Genomic DNA, 19,249 nt, shown 5'->3' on the forward strand with positions numbered 1-19,249 from the left:
AAAGCGCTCGTATCTTTGTTTTAAATCTGTTCAGCTGCAATTAATAAATGCAAAGCGATTGATTGCTTCTTAAAGTTCCTGTAAATTTGTTGGTTCAGCGTTATTGGTCAACGACACTTGCATATGGGCATTTAAAGGATCCAGAGGGAGATGGGAAGGAGCTTGTGTGTTGTATTAACTCTGGTAAAGATTAGCTAGGTTACTACTCCTATGCTTTATCTTGCACCTTTCAATCAGATCAGCTCCAACTTAAAATTACAATGCACCCAAATTCAGCAGGAATATATCCAAAGGAAAGTCATTAAGGACAATTCTAGAGGATAATTTTCAACTTCTGTAAGAGTGATATTGCCTCTGTCAGCTCCTTATTCCTCATTTTCAAACCTGCAGTTTGCGTATAAGGAGAAGGTGGGAGTGGAGGATGCTATCACGTATTTGCTGCACAAATCCCTCTCTCACCTGGATGGGGTCAGTGGTGCTGTGAGGATTACACTCCTGGACTTCTCTAGTGCCTTTAACACCATCCAGCCCAAGATCTTAAGGCACAAACTAACGGAGATGGGAGTAGACTCTCACATGGTGGATTGGATAGTGGACTACTTGACAGATAGACCTCAGTATGTGCGGTTGGGAGACTGTAGGTCTGACACGGTGGTCAGCAGCACAGGAGCGCCGCAGGGGACCGTGCTCTCTCCGGTCCTGTTCACCCTGTACACATCAGACTTCCAATATAACTCGGAGTCCTGCCATGTGCAGAAGTTCGCTGATGACACGGCCATAGTGAGGTGTGTCAGGAATGGACAGGAGGAAGAGTATAGGAAACTGATACAGGACTTTGTGATATGGTGCAACTCAAACTACCTGCGTCTCAATATCACCAAGACCAAGGAGATGGTGGTGGACTTTAGGAGATCTAGGCCTCATATGGAGCCAGTGATCATTAATGGAGAATGTGTGGAGCAGGTTAAGACCTACAAGTATCTGGGAGTACAGTTAGACGAGAAGCTAGACTGGACTGCCAACACAGATGCCTTGTGCAGGAAGGCACAGAGTCGACTGTACTTCCTTAGAAGGTTGGCGTCATTCAGTGTTTGTAGTGAGATGCTGAAGATGTTCTATAGGTCAGTTGTGGAGAGCGCCCTCTTCTTTGTGGTGGCGTGTTGGGGAGGCAGCATTAAGAAGAGGGACGCCTCACGTCTTAATAAGCTGGTAAGGAAGGCGGGCTCTGTCGTGGGCAAAGTACTGGAGAGTATAACATCGGTAGCAGAGCGAAGGGCGCTGAGTAGGCTACGGTCAATTATGGAAAACCCTGAACATCCTCTACATAGCACCATCCAGAGACAGAGAAGCAGTTTCAGCGACAGGTTGCTATCGATGCAATGCTCCTCAGACAGGATGAAGAGATCAATACTCCTCAGTGCCATTCGGCTTTACAATTCAACCGCCAGGAGTAAGATATGTTAAAGTGCCGGGGTTAGGACTCAATGTATTTAAGTAAACTACTTAAGAACTTTTTAAAAGCTATTATTAATGCTTTTTGAGAGGGTGATTTTAGATGCATATCATATTTTTACTGAATTAAGTATTGTATGTAATTAGTTTTGCTACAATAAGTGTATGGGACATTGGAAAAAATGTTGAATTTCCCCATGGGGATGAATAAAGTATCTATCTATCTATCTATCTATCTATCTAATTCTCCCACCTTATCTTTGCAGAGCGGTGAACCTAAGCAATTCTTTGCCACAGACGGTTGTGGAGGTAATTTCCTTGGGTGTATTTAAAGCAGGGGTTGTTAAGTTCTTGATTAGTAAGGGTGTCAAAGGTTATAGAGAGAAGGCAGGAGAATGAGGTTGAGAGGGATAATGTCATCCATGATGGAATGGTGGAGCAGGCTCAAAGGGTTGAATGGTATCATTCTGCTCCAATGTCTTATGGGTTAACCATGATCACTAACAGTTTTCGACTCCATCATGGAGGTGTACAGAGAAACAGCATGGTAACTGCCTATTCACTCAGTCATGCCAACTGACCATCATCTACCCATTTGTACACTTACTCACTTTATTTTTCCTACATTCCCATCCAACCCTTCTCCTGACTTAACCTTTCAGCTACACACTAGGAAGGAAGGGAAGGAGTACAAGCTGGAAGGCGATGGGTAAAGTCAAGTGAGTCTCTTTTTTCCTCTTTATTTTTTTAAGACAATAGCCAGAAAGAGCAGAAGAAACTTGAATCCTGGAGAACCATGAACCACAGCATGAAATGCAGCAGTGGTAGGACCAGGAGAGAGAAAAAGATCTCCAGGTGGACTTCTCTGCTCAGTTTCTAACTATTCAGATAGTTGATGGTGGAATGGAAGAAGCTAAAAATTTGAATGTGGGGCCTCAGGCTTCTGTACCCCCCTCTGATGGTAGTAATGAGAACAGAGTGCGTCCCAAGTGGTGAGGGGCTTTAATGATGAATGCCAACTTCTTGAGGCATCGTCTCTTGAAGATGTCCTCAATGGTGGGAAGAGTTGTGTCCGTGATGGAGCTGGCCGAGTCTATAAACCTCTGCACCTTCTTGCAATCCATCACATTGGAAATTCCACAGCAGGATGTAATACAACCAGTCAGAATGCTTGCCACTGTACATATATAGAGGTGGTGACATACTAAATCTCCTCAAACTCCTAAAGACATAGAACCACTGGTGCGCCTTCTTCTTGATTGTTTCCATGTGTTGGAGCAAGGACAGATCTTCTGAGATGCTGATGCCCAGGAACATCTGGCTGCTCACCTTTCCAATGCCAACCCCTTAATGAGGCTGTGTGTGTGTGTGTGTGTGTGTGTGTGTTCTCCTTCTTGGCCATCCTCTTGCTATATACTTATCACTTATCAAGACTTCCATTTCATTTTGTATGAAATCTCCAAGCTTTGTCATTCTCCCTTGCAGCCAGTCTCTCTTCCATTACAGCCATTTTCTGGTGTGCAATAACTGTCATGTGGAGCACATTGTTAAGCTCACATTCTTGCTGCATCTCAATGTTGCAGCCGACGCACTGAACTAAACATTGCTCAGGGTGTCTTGCTCGGAAACCCACAAGTTCCACTTTAACACATCTTTCTTGTTGAGTCCGTTGAGTCTTTTGCTCTGCTTGCATAAGCAAATCAGCACAGTTAGCTCTACGAGAACATCCTTCACTGGAGGCAGTAACCCTCAGTTAAACTGTAGAGTCTTGCACAGTGTTCACAGCTTCAGAGACCCATGTTCAATCTTAGTCACTGTGCTGCCGGTGTGGAGTTTGCACGTTCTCGCTCTGTTTCATAGAAACATATTAATAGTAAGACTCTTGGCAGTGTGGAGGATCAGAGGGATCTTGGGGTCTGAGTCCATTGGACACTCAAAGCTGCTGCGCAGGTTGACTCTGTGGTTAAGAAGGCAGACAGTGCATTAGCCTTCATCAACCATGGAATTGAGTTTAAGAGCCGAGAAATAATGTTACAGCTATATAGGACCCTGGTCAGACCCCACTTGGAGTACTGTGCTCAGTTCTGGTCACCTCACTGCAGGAAGGATGTGGAAACTATAGAAAGGGTGCAGAGGAGATTTGCAAGGACATTGCCTGGATTGGGGAGCATGCCTTATGAGAATAGGTTGAGTGAACTCAGCCTTTTCTCCTTGGAGCAGCAGGGGATGAGAGGTGACCTGATAGAGGTGTATAAGACGATGAGAAGCACTGATCATGTGGATAGCAGAGGCTTTTTCCCCAGGGCTGAAATGGCTACCACGAGGGGGCACAGTTTTAAGGTGCTTGGAAGTAGGTACAGAGGAGGTGTCAGGGGTAAGATTTTTATGCAAAGAGTGGTGAGTGCGTGGAATGGGCTGCCGACGATGGTGATGGAGGCAGATATCACAGGATCTTTTAAGAGACTCCTGGATAGGTACATAGAACTCAGAAAAATAGAGGGGTATGTGTAACCCTATGTAATTTCTAAAGTAAATACATGTTCGGTACAACATTGTGGGCTGTAGGTCCTGTATTGGGCTGTAGGTTTTCTATGTTTCTATGTTACGGGAGAAGACAAGAGAAAGAGGTTTAGATGGATAATACATCAGCCATGATGGAATGGCAGAGCAGACTCGATGGGCTGAATGGTCTAAATCTGCCCCTGCATCTTGTAGTCTTCTAATGTTGTAAATATGGAAACCACAATGTTATCCCTGATCACTATATCTTGACTCAGTGCATTTTTGCTTCTGCAGCTATTTCATATTCAAATTCAATAACCACAACGTACAGAGATTCTATTCTGTCAGAACACTCAGAACTTATATTTTTCTATATATAGCAACTTAAGTCATCCAACATCATTTTGTTTTGAAGATATTTGACTAAAAATGTTCTGCCATAATACCATGGGTTGTCCTCTCTGCTGTAAGCTTCCTTCTGGCTTCCGACCCCTTCCTTTCCAGTCATGATGAAAGGTCTTGGCCATTTGCCTTTGTCCCAATTATTTTCTCAACTCTGAATTCTTGCCACCTCTGTTTACAGTGTTTGCAACCTCTCTCTAGCTGTAATTGCGGATTTGTCTGCAATTGCTGTTAACACTCTTACTAAGTCAACAATGCAGTGATACATTGTTTTAATGAAGGGTCTCAGCCTGAAATGTTAACTGTTTATTCCTCTCCACAGATGCTGCCTGACCTGCTGAGCTCCTCCAGCATTTTGTGTGTGTATTGCTGTGTGCTACATCACTTTCTCTCCAGTTGCTCATACCACCTTCTTGAGCAATGGTTTCTCCTTCCCGTGGCCCGTCTGAAATTGCCACTCACTCTCAAATACCATTAGCAATACAAAGGAAATTCTACAATCCCTCAACCATCAGGTCCCCCACATTAAACATATAAGTGAATGGCAGCATCCACCCTTACATTTTCAGCTTCCTAAATCTATCATGATTACTGTATCCAATGACATCCGATTTCTCTACTATAAACTGGAGGCTAGAGATTAGCTTTGGGGACTGTCCATGTGTGTGGTGGGTGGGTGGGTGGGAGGGAGGAAAGGGATGCTTTGCTGTTGCTGTTTTGTTGCTTGCTGTGTTCTGTTTTCTGGTGTTCTCTCTTATACTCCACATAATTCTGTAATCCTCTATCAAATCTCTCCCTAACTTATTCAAACTTTCCCTGTAACTCAGGCCCTCAAGTCCCAGCAACATTCTTGTAAATTCATTCTGTAATGTTTCAATCTTATCAATATCTTTCCTGTATCTCCTCTGAGGGAACAAAACAAGGGAAGTTAATGATGTGGTAGACAAGAAGCACTTTGACTCTAGTGACCACTATTCAATTAGTTTTCAGATAAGGAAGGTCAGCTTCATAAACTGGGCTTCGGAACTGAAGCAAGGCTACCTCTGTGGGAATGAGATGGGAATCTAGTAGAAGTCCTTTAGGTGAGCCTGCCTGAAAGGAAAGGGACAAATGGCAAGTGGGAGGCTTTTAGGAGTGAGATAGTAAGTGTCTAGGAGCATCTGTTAGGGTGAAAGTTAAACTGGCAAGTATATGGAACCTTGGAAGATGAGAGATACTGAAGTTCTGGTCAGGAAAAAGTCACAAGAGGTTGGGATCGAGCAAGTTGGTTTATGACAATAAAAAGATTAAGCATACTCTTAAGGGGTAATTCAGGAGGGTAAAGAGAGGGTATGAGATGGACCTCGCAGGTAAGGTTAAGGAAAATCCCAAGAGGTTCTATGAATATATTGAGAATAAAAGACTGGCTAGGGAGAGAGTAAATTCCCTTAGCAGGTCTACTTATGACTTGAGTTGCCAGAAATGGGTGCGATTTTTAATGAATATTTCTCCTTGGTGTTTACCAAGGAAACAATAATTTTTCATCAAGAGATAAAGGAAATAAACTCACTGGAATTTAGAAGAACGCATGGGGATCTCAGTGAAACGTACCGATTGTTGAAAGGACGAGATAGGTTGGATGTGGAAAGGATGTTTCCTATGGTGGGTGTATCCAGAACTAGAGGGTACAGCTTCAAAATTGAGGGATGACCTTTTAGAATAGAGGGAGGGAGGATTTTTTTTTTAACCAGAGAGTAGTGAACCTGTGGAATACTCTGCCACAGTCTGCAGTGGAGACCAAGTCTGTGGGTATATTTAAGGCGGAAGTTGATCGGTTCCTGATTGGTCAAGGCATCAAAGAGGTAGGTGTATGGGATGGAGTGGGATCCATGATCAGCCATAATAGAATGGCAGAGCAGACTCACTGGGCTGAATGGCCTAATTCTGCCCCTATGTCTTATGGTCTTATGGAAGCAAGTGGAGATGTTTTGGAGGACATTCATATTATCAGGGACAAGGTACTTGCAGCCTTACAGTACATTAAAGTGGATAAATCCCTGGGGCTTAACCAAGAGATCCTTGGAATTTGTGGGAGGCTAGAGAGGAAATTGTAGAGGCCCTAGTGCAGATGCTTGCTTCATTGAAGTTCTTTAGACAGGAAGGTGGCAAATATTGTCCCTTGTTTAAGAATGGTTGCAAAGCCAAGCCAGGGAATAAGACACAGATCAGCCTGACGTCAATAGCAGGGAGGTTGCTGGAGGGGATTCTGAAGGAGAAGTTCAATGAGCATTTAGATGAGACAGTCTGTTTAGGAAAAGCCATCATGACTTTGCACATGGGAAATAGCGCTTGATAAACCTTTTAAAGATTTTTTAAAGCAAGAAAAAGTTGACCTTATAGAGCTGCAAAAAGTCGTGAAGGGCATAAATAGAGTGAATGCAGAGCATCTTTTGCAGGTTACCAAAATCGAGAAAATATCAGCTTAGGGTGAGAAGGGAAAGATTTAAAAGGGACCTGAGCAGCACCTGTTTTCTCACAGAAGATGATGAGTATATGGAATGGGCTATCGAAGGAAGTGATTGAGGTAGGTACAATAGTATCACGGGTGGTGGGCTGGAGATACATCTCTTCCAAAGGAGTTGTAAGGCGCTCCTTCCCTCTAGTGGCCTGCAGGTCACCTTTGGGTAGAGTGTAGCACCTGCTTAGCCCCCCCCCCCCACCGATCAAGGTCATGTAAAGCCTTGGGAGCAGGTGCTGGATGGTCGTATGAGTGGCCTGGTGCATATACAAATTCTGGTTATGCAACCACTGCCGCCAGGCAGACTATCTCTGAAGTGTATTGATAATGGCTGTGGTTACCCATATTGTAAGGACACTGCCCAGAAGAAGGCAATGGCAATCCTGTAGAAAAAAATTGCAAAGAAAAATCATGGTCACAGAAAGACCATGACCAGCCATGTCATACGACACCGCACATAATAAATAACAATTGTATTATTTAAGCAGCACTTGGATAAACACATGGAGAAGCAGGGCTTAGGGGATATTGGTCAAACAATGGAAATTGGGACTAGCTGTGTGGGCACCGTGGGCAGCATGAACTCAGACCAAAGGGTTTGTATCTGTGCTACATTGTTCTATGACTCTATGATTCTAATCAACATAATCAGAAATGTGTCTCAGTAAAACCAGCACTAGCTTTCAAATCATTCTCTGCTGGTCTTCCAGTGAGGATTATCTGTCTTATGATAAGCTGAAATTGCCCAATGCCAATTCAGTAAAATAATTAGCAATTTTATACATACAATAATGGTCATCAATATACATCTTGTGCATAGCTATGAAAACTTCCAACATCTCCCACAGTTTGGATACCGTATTGTGCTTTGAATCAGAATAACAGACTGAACCTTATGCAAACATGAAAGTTTAAACAAGTGTTAAGTGTAGTATAGTCAATATCCTAACATCAAAACAATGCTTATTAGTACAAGGACATTTTCACGGTTAAAGTCTTATTGCTTAATAAAAATGAAAGTCTGCAGAGATTAGAGAGTCAGGAAAATTTCAGAGTTGATTTACTGAATTATTAACATCCTTTCCACTGATAATAATGACTGGTCGACTGCATTCAGGAGGTAAACCACTCAGATTATTCATTATTTATCAATATCAATACATGCACTGATGCCAATTAGCACATTTATTTGATTAACAGAATTACTGTAACATAACCTTATGGTCTGAATGCAGCTCTTAAATTTATTTCCTTATCTCTCCACTTAAATTCAACCAAAGTAGTGCACCTCTTTTCCCCTGGAGTTAAAGTGAAGAATGAAAGAAAACAGCCCAAAAGGTTAATCACCAAAGTGAGTAAAGAGACCATGCTGAACTTGCTGAAAACCATACAGAAATGGATAATCTGCCATCACTAGAGATAGCTAGAGATCATGAGAACCAGAATCCCTCATACTGTCAGATTCACAGCTCCTACCGATTACATCTTTGATCATTTTTGTCTTGTCCTTAGCAGACAAAGTAAACAATTATTAAAGCCAAATCATAATGAGTACCTCAACAAACTTCTGATTCAGAACAATTAAGAAATGCGAGTTATCGAATCTTGTCTTCCTGTTGGCATTCATTCCAAGAGGAATAGTGTATAAGAGTAAGGATGTGTTGATGAGGCTCTATGGGGCACTGGTGAGACCTCATTTGGAATAATGTGTGCAGTTTTGGGCCCCCTATCTTAGAAGGGATGTACTGATGTTGGAGAGAGTTCAGAGAAGGTTTATGAGGATGATTCCTGGAATGCAGGGACTAACATATGAGGAGTGTCTGTCTGCTCTTGGACTGTTTTTATTAGAGTATAGAAGAATGAGAGGGGACCTCAGAGAAACATTTTGAATGTTGAAAGGGTTGGACAGAGTAGATGTGGAAAGGCTGTTTCCCTTGGTGGGTGAGTCCAGGACAAGAGGCCACAGTCTTAGAATTAGAGGGTACCCATTTAAAGCAGAGATGAGGAGAAATTTTTTTAGCCAGAGGTTCGTGGATTTATGGAATTTGTTGCCACATACAGCTGTGGAGGTCTGATCATTGAGGGTGTTTAAGGAGGAGATTGATAGGTATCTAATTAGTCAGGGTTTCAAGGGATATGGGGAAAAAGCCGGAAATTGGAACTAGTTGGGAGAATTGTTTAGCTCATGGTGGAGTGGCGGAGCAGACTCAAAGGGCCGAATGGCCTACTTCTGCTCCTTTGTCGTGATCTTGTGATCTTCAAAGTGCTAATGCAAGAGTAATGATACCCTTCTTCACTACTGAATTCTATTCTTCATCAATATAAGTTTTGATATTTAAGTTGCAATTCAAATGCAATTAAAATGCCACTTGGAAAATCGCGCTTTGTCCTATACTGAAAATCTCTTCCTACTTGCATCCTTCCTAACCTGGACTCATTCACTTTGATTCACCATATTCGGTCCTTGGTAGTCTCTCATAAAATCACTTTACTGTATTGCTTTTCATCATGTTTTCCAAAGCTTCCCAAAAGCCCATTCTTCTAATCAACCTTTGGCCATCCCACCCCTTCATACTTGGCTTGATGTCTACCTGCCTCAAATGTGTCGTAAATACACTAGCTACAAATGGAGAAGTCATACGTTGGCATTTGGAAAACGAGTCAGAGGAATTCAGCAGACCAACTACATACAGGATTAATAACAAAGAGAAAATACTAATATTGGATGAAGTAGGGAAATACAAGAACATCTTCCATTTATGAAAACATTTACAGTTCATGGAATAGCATGGTGCTTTAGAGGAAATTGGGAAGAGTGATGGAGAGTGGAGAAGTTACATGAGTTTCATAGAGTGTGATCAATTTTCTACATGTTTTAAATGAACTGACAGAAACATGGACAGGCTCTCTTCTGGTTATACTTGATGTTCAATCATGAAACAGGAACATTTACCCTTTGGTTCGACTCCTGTTGGGTAGCACAAGAAGTCATGATGATAAACTGGACAGGTGTGGAATAAAGGGGATTAGCTTACATGCTGACCCAATCAATTACCAAGCATCCTTCCTGCCAGCTGACTATCACGTATACTTACATAATTTAAAAAAGTAGCAAGACGATTTCCAGTGCCTAATTCTTTGAAAGCATCCTGTTCCTCTTTCTATAAAATGAAATGAGAATGAATACACACAAGCTAAGAGCTCACAGCCTGGGCGAGCACTCATGGGTACTTACATAATTTAAATACGTGGCTAGTCTATTCCCGTCCGTCGCAAGGTTGCGGTCGAATGGACGCTGCAACAGATTTTGTTTAAAAATAAAATTGATGCTAGATTTCTTCCCATTAATGACTGCAAACAGCTGTGCTTATCAGCTGCTTACACTGCACAACTCCCGTCAAAGTTGTTTTTTTGAACTTTTGTCCTATTTTGAAATACCATTACATTTATGGATTTACTGTTGATATACAACACAGATGTAAGCATCTGGTCAAAGACAATAGGAGTTCTTTCTCCTAGGTCTCAGATGTTAACCAAGGAATAAATTTATAGATACTCAGAACAAAAGTCACTGGGGTCAAATCAATCTACTCGCATGGAGAGAAATCTCATGACAACTTTCACAGGGATTTGTACGGGAACCAGGCATTGATTTAGGACAATGTACCGGAGACCTCACAGCTCCGTAACAGGACACAAGCATAGTCATTGCTGAGATCCTTGCAGTCCATATTCCATACTGTGATCCACTCAGATAATGAACCATAGCAGATGATTCGGTGCACTCCATTTGTTCTGGCTTTACATCCTTACCTTGTTTGAATAGATTTTCTTTTCTATCAATTCACATTGAATTTGTAAGGATTATGAGCACCAGAATCACGATTAGAATGCCAGCAAATTATAGCTCAAAGTTTTAGATAACCATCTGCTAGGAACATAGGACAGTATTCGAAAGCTGGACTGGAGGAGATAAAGGCACCCAAGACTGACAGCAAATCCAATGACTCTCTGTCTTCTAGAGCACTGTTTTAACTCAACATTTCACTATATTCTGACAATAATGAAGGCAGCTGATCAGCAATCAGGTTTTTTTTAATATAAAATGCTTTATTCAACTCAATGATGGCCAAGGCGGCCAGGAAATGGATTGTATATCTTTCCTTTATAGATCCCAGACATCTCCTGGACACAAATGCAATGGGATAACATGATTATTTTTGTTTTAGAAACAACAGTTTATTTTCAAGGTCTCTAGAGGTTTTTATTGTAAATCTTAAGTATTCATACTGGGACTGAAAATCTAGATGGAATATATCCAGAATGACAGCTTCTTTTCCCAATATAATTCTATAGCTAGAGAACTCAAAAAGACAAAAAAAAGTACTTTCTAAAGTAGTTATAAAAAGTACTTAAAATACTTTTCAGGTACTTTAACTTAAAAAAAGAGTACTCAAAAATAAGAAATGTTTCGTGAATGACTGGAGGAAGATGGGAAAATGAATGTATCCGACATTTCTTCTGGCTATTTCAGGGGAATGAAATGGTTAGAACCAAAACAGATTCTCAAGTGTTGAATTCTTGCCTGGATACATGCATGATACTGTATCTTGCCAACACAGATGAACAACACTATTTAAATGTTTTATTTTAACGAGTAACTATAGATAGGATTTATTGAGACAAAAACAAGTGTTGAAAAGGAGGCTTTATAAGGGCAACCATTTAGATTCCTTTTTACGAGATTTGTAATTCAAATAAGGATCTCTGATTGGTGACAGGAATTACAGAAATCATCTGGAGGAGAAAGCCTTCAGCTAAATCTATTAATGTAGTGCAGGGCGCAGATATAGGAAATGGTGGATATGAATGACGCATGAAATACAAGTTACAGGACTGGTTGTGGTCTAATTGAATGGTACAGCATTGTGAAGGGGCACATGCCTATTGTATTTCTGACCATGTACTTATATTGTCAATGTTCTGCAAAAAGGATCACTGGGGCAGGTGGTTGGGAGGGATCATTTCTGCATTTTAGATCTTACTCAATATTATTCATGGAAATTAGTTAAGGTATGCAACTCCGATTTAAAAAAAAATACTTCATTTGCTATCAATCAGATTATAGCCTCAAAGAGGTTGGTTTCTCTGGGATACTTTGGTTTCCTCCCAAGTCCCAAAGTAAATTAATCAGCTATTGGAAATGACCCCATACCATAGGTAAATTATAAAAGAAGCAAAGTGGAGTTGATAGTAAATGAGAACTAGTGAGGGGCACTCATATAGATAAGAAGGAATGAGATTGGTGGGATGGCTCAGATGGAGCTGAGAAGTCCAATGGAGTCCTCCTTTGTCATACTAAGAACAAGAACAACAGATCAATCTAACTCTTTATCATTTATGAGATGCTAATCAATGTCTTTGAGTGTTCGTAATGATTTGTGCTTTGATGCAGAAATTTATTTACATTTGGTGGTGATCCCAATATAGCCAGAGCCAGCATACAAAGCAAGCATTGACATGAACATAAAGGGTATTTATTGGAACTAACTGGGGATGTTTATTTTCTGGGCAATGTTGTCTTCCTTTCAATATACTGTAACTCCTTGTGGAGAGTTGGGTATTTCTGACTCTGGAAAGTGTTCAATTAAAAATAAAAAAAACATAAATAAGCATATTCTAACTGAAAATTGATGGTCAGATTTCTTCTGTACCTTTAGTTCCTTTCTTCGTACTTATATTATTTAAGAAAACATAATGCTTCACAGATTTCTCCATTTCTCTGCTGCTGACCAGAGTAAATGAAATGTGTTCAATAGACACACATCTGCTGCCTTCCATTGGAGGAAGTCCAAGTGAAGAGTGGTCATAAAAGGTTCCAATAGCAAAATTATGAGATCATTGTTTATTTTCCAAGCACAGAATGGAGCTGTTGCTGGAACTGGATACAAATGATGCTGAAATCCATTAAAACGTAGCTACAAATGATCGGTTACTGAATCAGCACATGACCTTTCTCCTGATCCCAATCACAACAAACTTACTGATCTCAAGTTCTTTAGTTTCACACTCTCCTGTAGGCCTGGTCATTTTATCTTGTCATGTTGTTCCTACAGTATTTCTTAAAGGACAGCGGACTTAAGAGAGCAGAGTGGAGGTCGTTCAAATAAAAGATGAACCATTTTCATCTGGGGTGGATGTTATTGTGCACACAAATATATTACAATATTGCATTATCAGGGATAGGACCAGTTTCAGTTTTCCCAAATGGGATGGGAAAATTGATTATACCTTGTGTTCAGATTTAGGAAATGGACTGGTTGCAGTTAATCCATGCTACAGGTCCCGTGGTTTTGGGTAGAGATAGTATTTTGAAAGTGGTAGTGATATTAGTTTTTGAAGTGGTAGGCGTAGGTTCAATTGGAGCATATCAAAGAAGTTTGAACAGGTACACATATACGAGGGATATGTCGGGATGCAGGTAGATGGCACAGACCGGATGGGCTGAAAGGCCTGTTTCTGTACTGCAGTATTCTATTACTTGAAGAACAGAAGAGCTGGAAATGAGAGGATCTGTGGAAAAACATATCCAAAGGTCTAATATCCAAAATGTTATCTGCTTCTCTTTCTACAGATATGCCTAACCTATTATCCAACATTTGTGGTCATGATGTTTAATTGAGAAGGGCCCATCTTAAAAACCTCTGCCATTGATTGGACAATGAGAGTTAAATTAATTGATTAACAAGTACTGCTGCCAGAAAATATTGATTGGGAGCACAGCTTACTAATATTCAAACCATACGAGTTTCAAGTTAGCTCCTATATTACAGCATATACCAGCACTCAATGTCAACATCATTAATTCCTGCAATAATGAATGATTAGAGTCATTTGCAACACAAAGGTCATCAATTGTGGTTAAGAACCTTACATAAGAATTCGTACAGGATCTAGTCACGATGTGTGGGAGTGGAGGAATCCAAATCCTCTCTGATAGAACAGTTGATACATATTTAACACTTGGCTGGTTGTAATTATTGAGACTGCTTCTGAAAGCAGAATGGATCAGAACTTCCAAACAACAGCTGGCCTTTCATACAGCTTTATTTTTAATCCCCTGCAAATATTTTTTTTTCTCCTTTTGTGCCAACTAACTAAAACTGACAAAAATAATCCGGTGCAATAAGAAACTTTTGGAAAGCCTTGCTCCTTTGATGGGAGTGTATCACAGTTGTGCAAGCCTTTGGTATCTTGACAATTGCTGAATTTGGTCATGTCAGGAAGAAGCTTTCCAAGTTAATGAACTTGGGCTCCACTGGTGAAACAGAACATGATGGATAAAGAAAAATTATTTATTTCAATGTACTGATGCCACATAACACATTTCTAGAATTATGACAGTGATATTATACATGATTCTGATTAAAATTCTCAGATGAATACAAATTTAGCACACACACAGAGAACAAGGCAATGGAAAGAGGAAAGCTCGGCAAGAATCAGAGTATGTTGGGAAGAGGAAATATTAATGGCCTTCATTAATGACCTGGAGATAAACCCACTATGACAGCTGGGGAAATCAATTTTAATGAATTAAAATAATTTCATACCATAATATGGCAACAAATAAGGATGTCCATTAAACAGTTGCAAAAAATTACATAGTTTACGACCGTGTTCAGGAGAAAAACATATCTACCATCCTTCTCCAATTTGGCTGAAATATGACTAGACCCCAGAGTTCAACTCTATAGAGGTCTGAAAAATGTCCAAGAAAGGCACACTTCCAGGGAATGTGTGGCATATACCAGCACTCTCTACCTCTCATTAGGGATAGATTGTGAAGGAGTTTCTTGGAGGTTTGATCACATGACATTAACTGCTAACATTCCGTCAATCTACACATCTCTATTTCTATCTCTGATAGTTCTACTAATAATGGGCAAAAATTTAAAATTATTCCTCTTCAAGCTACTGCCCATAGCAATGCATTAAAGGTTAAAGTTCAATCCCTGACAAAAATCTGGATGATTAACCAAAGCCTAAAGAGGGGAAAAGGACCAGATGTTTCTTCACAAAGCCAGTGCTTAGAGCAGTAAACCGCGAGTGTAAACTGTGCAAGCATTGATCAAATCTTTGTACAGAATAATAAATGAAAAAAACTATGAATGTAGGATATTTGGAAAATGTCATGAACATTTAGCAAATAATGCACACAAAATTATCAGGGGCAATGCAGACAATCATTTTCCCCAGGATTTCCCCTACAGGACATAGGTTTAAGGTGAGAGGAAATAGATTTATTTGGAACCTGAAGGATAACTTTTTCCACCGGGGCAGGTGGTCAGTTTATGGAATGAGCTGCCAGAGGGTGTGGTTGAGGCAGGTACAGTAGCAACACTTAGACAGTTCTTGAATAGGTGCATGGATAGGAAAGATTTGGAGGTATAGAATCAGAATCAGATTTAATATCACTGACACATGCTATGAAATTTGTTGTTTATATATTTTGTTGGTTATATATTATAAATTGCTATAAAATATATGTGAAAAAATAAAAATGTATTACAAAACAGCAAAAATAGTGAGGTGGTGTTCATGGCTTCATTTTCCATTTAGAAATCTGATGGCGGAGAGGAAAAAGCTGTTCCTGAATCATTGAGTATGTGTCTTCAGCCAGTTGTCTCTCCTCCCTGATGGTAACAATGAGGAAAAGGCATGACCTGGCTGGTGGGGTCCTTAATGATGGATGCCACCTTTATGAAACATGGGCCAAATGTAGACAAGTGGGACTAGCTTTGGTAGGATTGTTGGTTGGCATGGACCAGTTGGACTGAAAGGGAACACTTTAATAAATATCATCATTTCATTTAACCCTCTCTCTCTTTTCCTTAGATCTTGAAAATGATTTTGCCCCCAAGTTCATTAGCCTGAAATATTAACTCAGGCTTCCTCTTCATCCATACTGCCTGACTATTGCATTATTTCACACATTCTCTGCTTTATGTTAAAATAACATGACATTGGTTGAATCCATGTTTTGAGTCTGAACCCAATAAACAACATTATTTCACTGACAGCTGTACCCAGTTTCAGCATGTTGCTCCCCTTGGGGAAAAAAAAAGGGTGCCAGGATTTAATTTAAATTCTACTTTTTGTTCATGACAGCGATTTTTCGAAAGATTTCTTATCAAAAATTGAGTAATTTTGAGGAAACGATGCAATTTTAATCTTAAGGCACCTGAGTGTGAACAGCTGCATTCTGGAAGATACTTCGGGTTAGTAACCAAGAGGAATTTAGGAGTCATGATTAAAGTGGGTATTAGCACCACTTACTCTGGAGAAGTCAAAATGAGGTTCATACTGTCCTCCAACGCCATAATTTGCCACCTGCAACAAAGAGAAGAAGTCTGTGAGAGGAGGAAGGGCTCAGAGTAGGCACAACCAGCACCTGACACAGCAGCACATCTCAGCTGCCATGTACAGGTCAAAGACAGTCGAGCTTATTGTCATTTGCACAAGTACGTGTGCACAGGTGCAATGAAAAACTTACTTGCAACAGCATTGCAGACACAGAGCACCACACAAGCAGCATTCACAAGAAGAAAAACATAAATTAGACATTAATCGTACACAATTTTTACAAGAAAGAATACAATTAGAACAAAAAATATCCATTTTAGTGCAAAGCATTCAAAGTGGTCATCGTATTGCTAAACTGTAGTGATTAGAATTGCACAGACAAAATGCTGGAGGGTCTCAGCAGGTCAGACAGAGAGGAATAAAGAGCCGGTGTTTCAGGCCGAGACCCTTCATCAGGTTTGTGAAGTGATTAGGGTTGTGCAGGTTGGTTAAAGAACTGAATGGTTGAAGGAAAGTAGTTGTCCTTAAACCTGCCTGTGTTGCCTTTAAGGCATTTGTTTAGTTTATTATATTTTCACTTTAGTAATTCGTTTGTAATCATTTTCTAGTTAAAGTTAAGGTTGTTGAAAGTAAATTCGTTGGCTGTGATATATCATGGCATGCAATGACGTCACACCCGGTTTCGCTGCGTCCTGTGGGAAAATACCGGTTTGGAGAAACGGGAAGGAGGGGGTTGTGTGTGCAGGATCAGCACGAGAAAAGTTTTCTTTCTACGCACTAGAAACATCAGAGAAGCAACGCCGTAAGTTCATAAGATAATCAATATGTTGAAGTAAAAATGTTAACGCTGATTCTGTTAAAAGTAATGACGGTTGATGGTTTATGTTCTGTTATTTAGAGAGTTGCGGATAGTTTGTGTTGATGTATTTAAAGCCAGTCAATGGCGTAGGTAGATTCTGACTGTATGTTGCACTTTAATGTAATATAGTTGTTGTAGTTTTACTTTTGCAAGTATTTATGATGTAAATGAGATGCCAAGAAGGAAACAAATACTGTATATATTTTGTATTGTTTTATCAACAGTTTTCACCAGACGAGTGAAGAGTGAACAATAAACGGTTAATCTTACTGGGATCGCGCCTCATTGACCGGTTTATACGTGGTGTTTAGTTCAGAGTTTTTACACCTGTGCAAGAACACTACACTGCCTGTGTGGGACTTTATGTTTCTCTACATCCCGCTCGATGGTAGGAATGAGAGGATGGCTTGGTCTGGCTGTTGGGGGTCTTTGATAATGACGCCACAAAACAGAAGGCTTTTTGACCACAGAACACTACTGGGCTGGTTCAACTAAAGCTTATCTGAACAAGTTCAATTACCTGGGAAATACAAGAAATATGGTTTATCTCTTTCCTCACCTGCTGCTGCATATGTTCACAAATAAAATAATCTCTTGTAAGCATATTTTTGGCATTAAATTAAAAAGTCTGAGAAGCACTATTCTTTTCCCCAAAACATATTAAAATCATTTTTGGAATGTAATAGGATTATGATTGTTTCAGGCTGGAACCGTCACTGGAAATTTGACTGGTCACCTTGGGTCAAGATTGGTCTTGTGTCCAAGAGAAAGAGGTACACAGGGTAACGTGGCCCCCTGCACAAAGCTCCTTTAGAGGAAGTTCTGAGAAGTTGAGCTTGCTGTTCCAAGTCGAAACCATAAAGATGGGCTCCCTCACATCCTTACCTTTAATGTCACCCTATCCTCACAGTGCTCCTACATCATACATCTCCAAACTAACCACTGATGTCCCGATTCTCCGACAATCAAACCAAATTCCGGATCAGCTGCTCAGCACTTCCTCTTGATGTCTCCACAGATAGAGCCCAGTCCAGTCATTTTGGATAGTTTCCACTGCACACCTCTCAGTGGAGTACTGGATACAGTGTAACAGCCACTCAGTTGCTTCTGATTTAAGGCACTGCTGAATTTTGAAGTGGGAGGCCCTCAAGACCAAAAGGTTATTGTCCTATAGAATGCTGACCCTTAGCGTTTCCCCAGGTCCCAATGAATTCATATATCTCATTCATGTACATTGAAGAAATGGCAAGTATACAGTATATTCTAATGGTAGCAGAGGCTTTCAATCTCCTTTCTCTGTTAATCATCTCCTTGGAGTGTTTCATTGTTCTGACTTTAAAAGGCCAAGGTCTGCAGTGGTCATTCCAAAGTTTGCCATGTGTGAACACCAGGTGGCAGTACTTGGCAATACTTGCCTGTTATCCTCTCCCCAAAATGAATGCTCCGGGGACCTTGGAACTCTTGCAATAAGGTCGGAAGCTGCGGTCTCACCATGGTTGTGCCAGCACCACGTAAACAACGACCAGCAAGTCCTAGTCCCTGCTCTGTTCTCCGACATTCTTGCGGATTTGCATGATTGTGCTCTCATCCTTTCAGGCAGGTCGTTTCCCAAATAACGCTGACCCTACTAACAGCTCTCTCATCCGTCAATGTGGGCAAGATGCCCAGTGCTGAGGATGGGTCACAGATCCCGTACGATGACTTGTTTCTCTCGCCACAGAGACATCTCAACTGCCTGACTTCTTCCAGCATGTCTTTCATTGTTTCTCATTCTGCCATTATTGTTTTCCATCATGCCAACTTCCTTATGAAAAAAAATTCCTCTGGACTGCGTCAGGAAAAGTGGAAAGGAACAGCCTGGACGAAGCAGCAGTTAATTCTTCTGCCTCGCTCACAATGTGAAACAAAATCTCTTATCTCCTTTGGGAATAAGACAACCTCCCCCAGCCTCGATGACCTCAAATGACCATAAATATCTGGGCATCACAGGGTAGCGTAGTGGTCAGTGCAGTATTTTACACACCAGCAATTGCCTATTAGGGTTCAATTCCCGCCATTGTCTGTAAGAAGGTTGTATGCTCTCCCCTACACGGTTTCCTCCTGGTGCTCCAATTTCCTCCCACATTCTAAAGACATAGGATTAGGGCTAGGGTTAGAGAGTTGTGATCATG

General features: G+C 40.7%; 1 protein-coding gene across 10 annotated transcripts in view; it reads right to left on the reverse strand.

Moving 5' to 3' along the window:
• Positions 1-19,249, reverse strand: part of LOC140739238 (prolyl 4-hydroxylase subunit alpha-2-like) — a 146,976-nt gene that overhangs the window by 20,114 nt on the left and 107,613 nt on the right. For 7 of the 10 annotated variants that reach the window (XM_073067348.1, XM_073067346.1, XM_073067349.1 and 4 more), the window contains 3 exons: positions 16,193-16,246; positions 10,089-10,148; positions 9,949-10,014 (listed from right to left, as the gene is read on the reverse strand). In XM_073067348.1, the coding sequence (XP_072923449.1) occupies positions 9,949-10,014; positions 10,089-10,148; positions 16,193-16,246 (180 nt within the window). The remainder of the gene's footprint in view (positions 1-9,948; positions 10,015-10,088; positions 10,149-16,192; positions 16,247-19,249) is intronic. The other 3 variants (XM_073067341.1, XM_073067342.1, XM_073067345.1) reach the window with 2 other exon arrangements.

Source organism: Hemitrygon akajei, chromosome 15, assembly GCF_048418815.1.
Source record: "Hemitrygon akajei chromosome 15, sHemAka1.3, whole genome shotgun sequence".
NCBI classification, from domain to species: Eukaryota; Metazoa; Chordata; class Chondrichthyes; order Myliobatiformes; family Dasyatidae; genus Hemitrygon; species Hemitrygon akajei.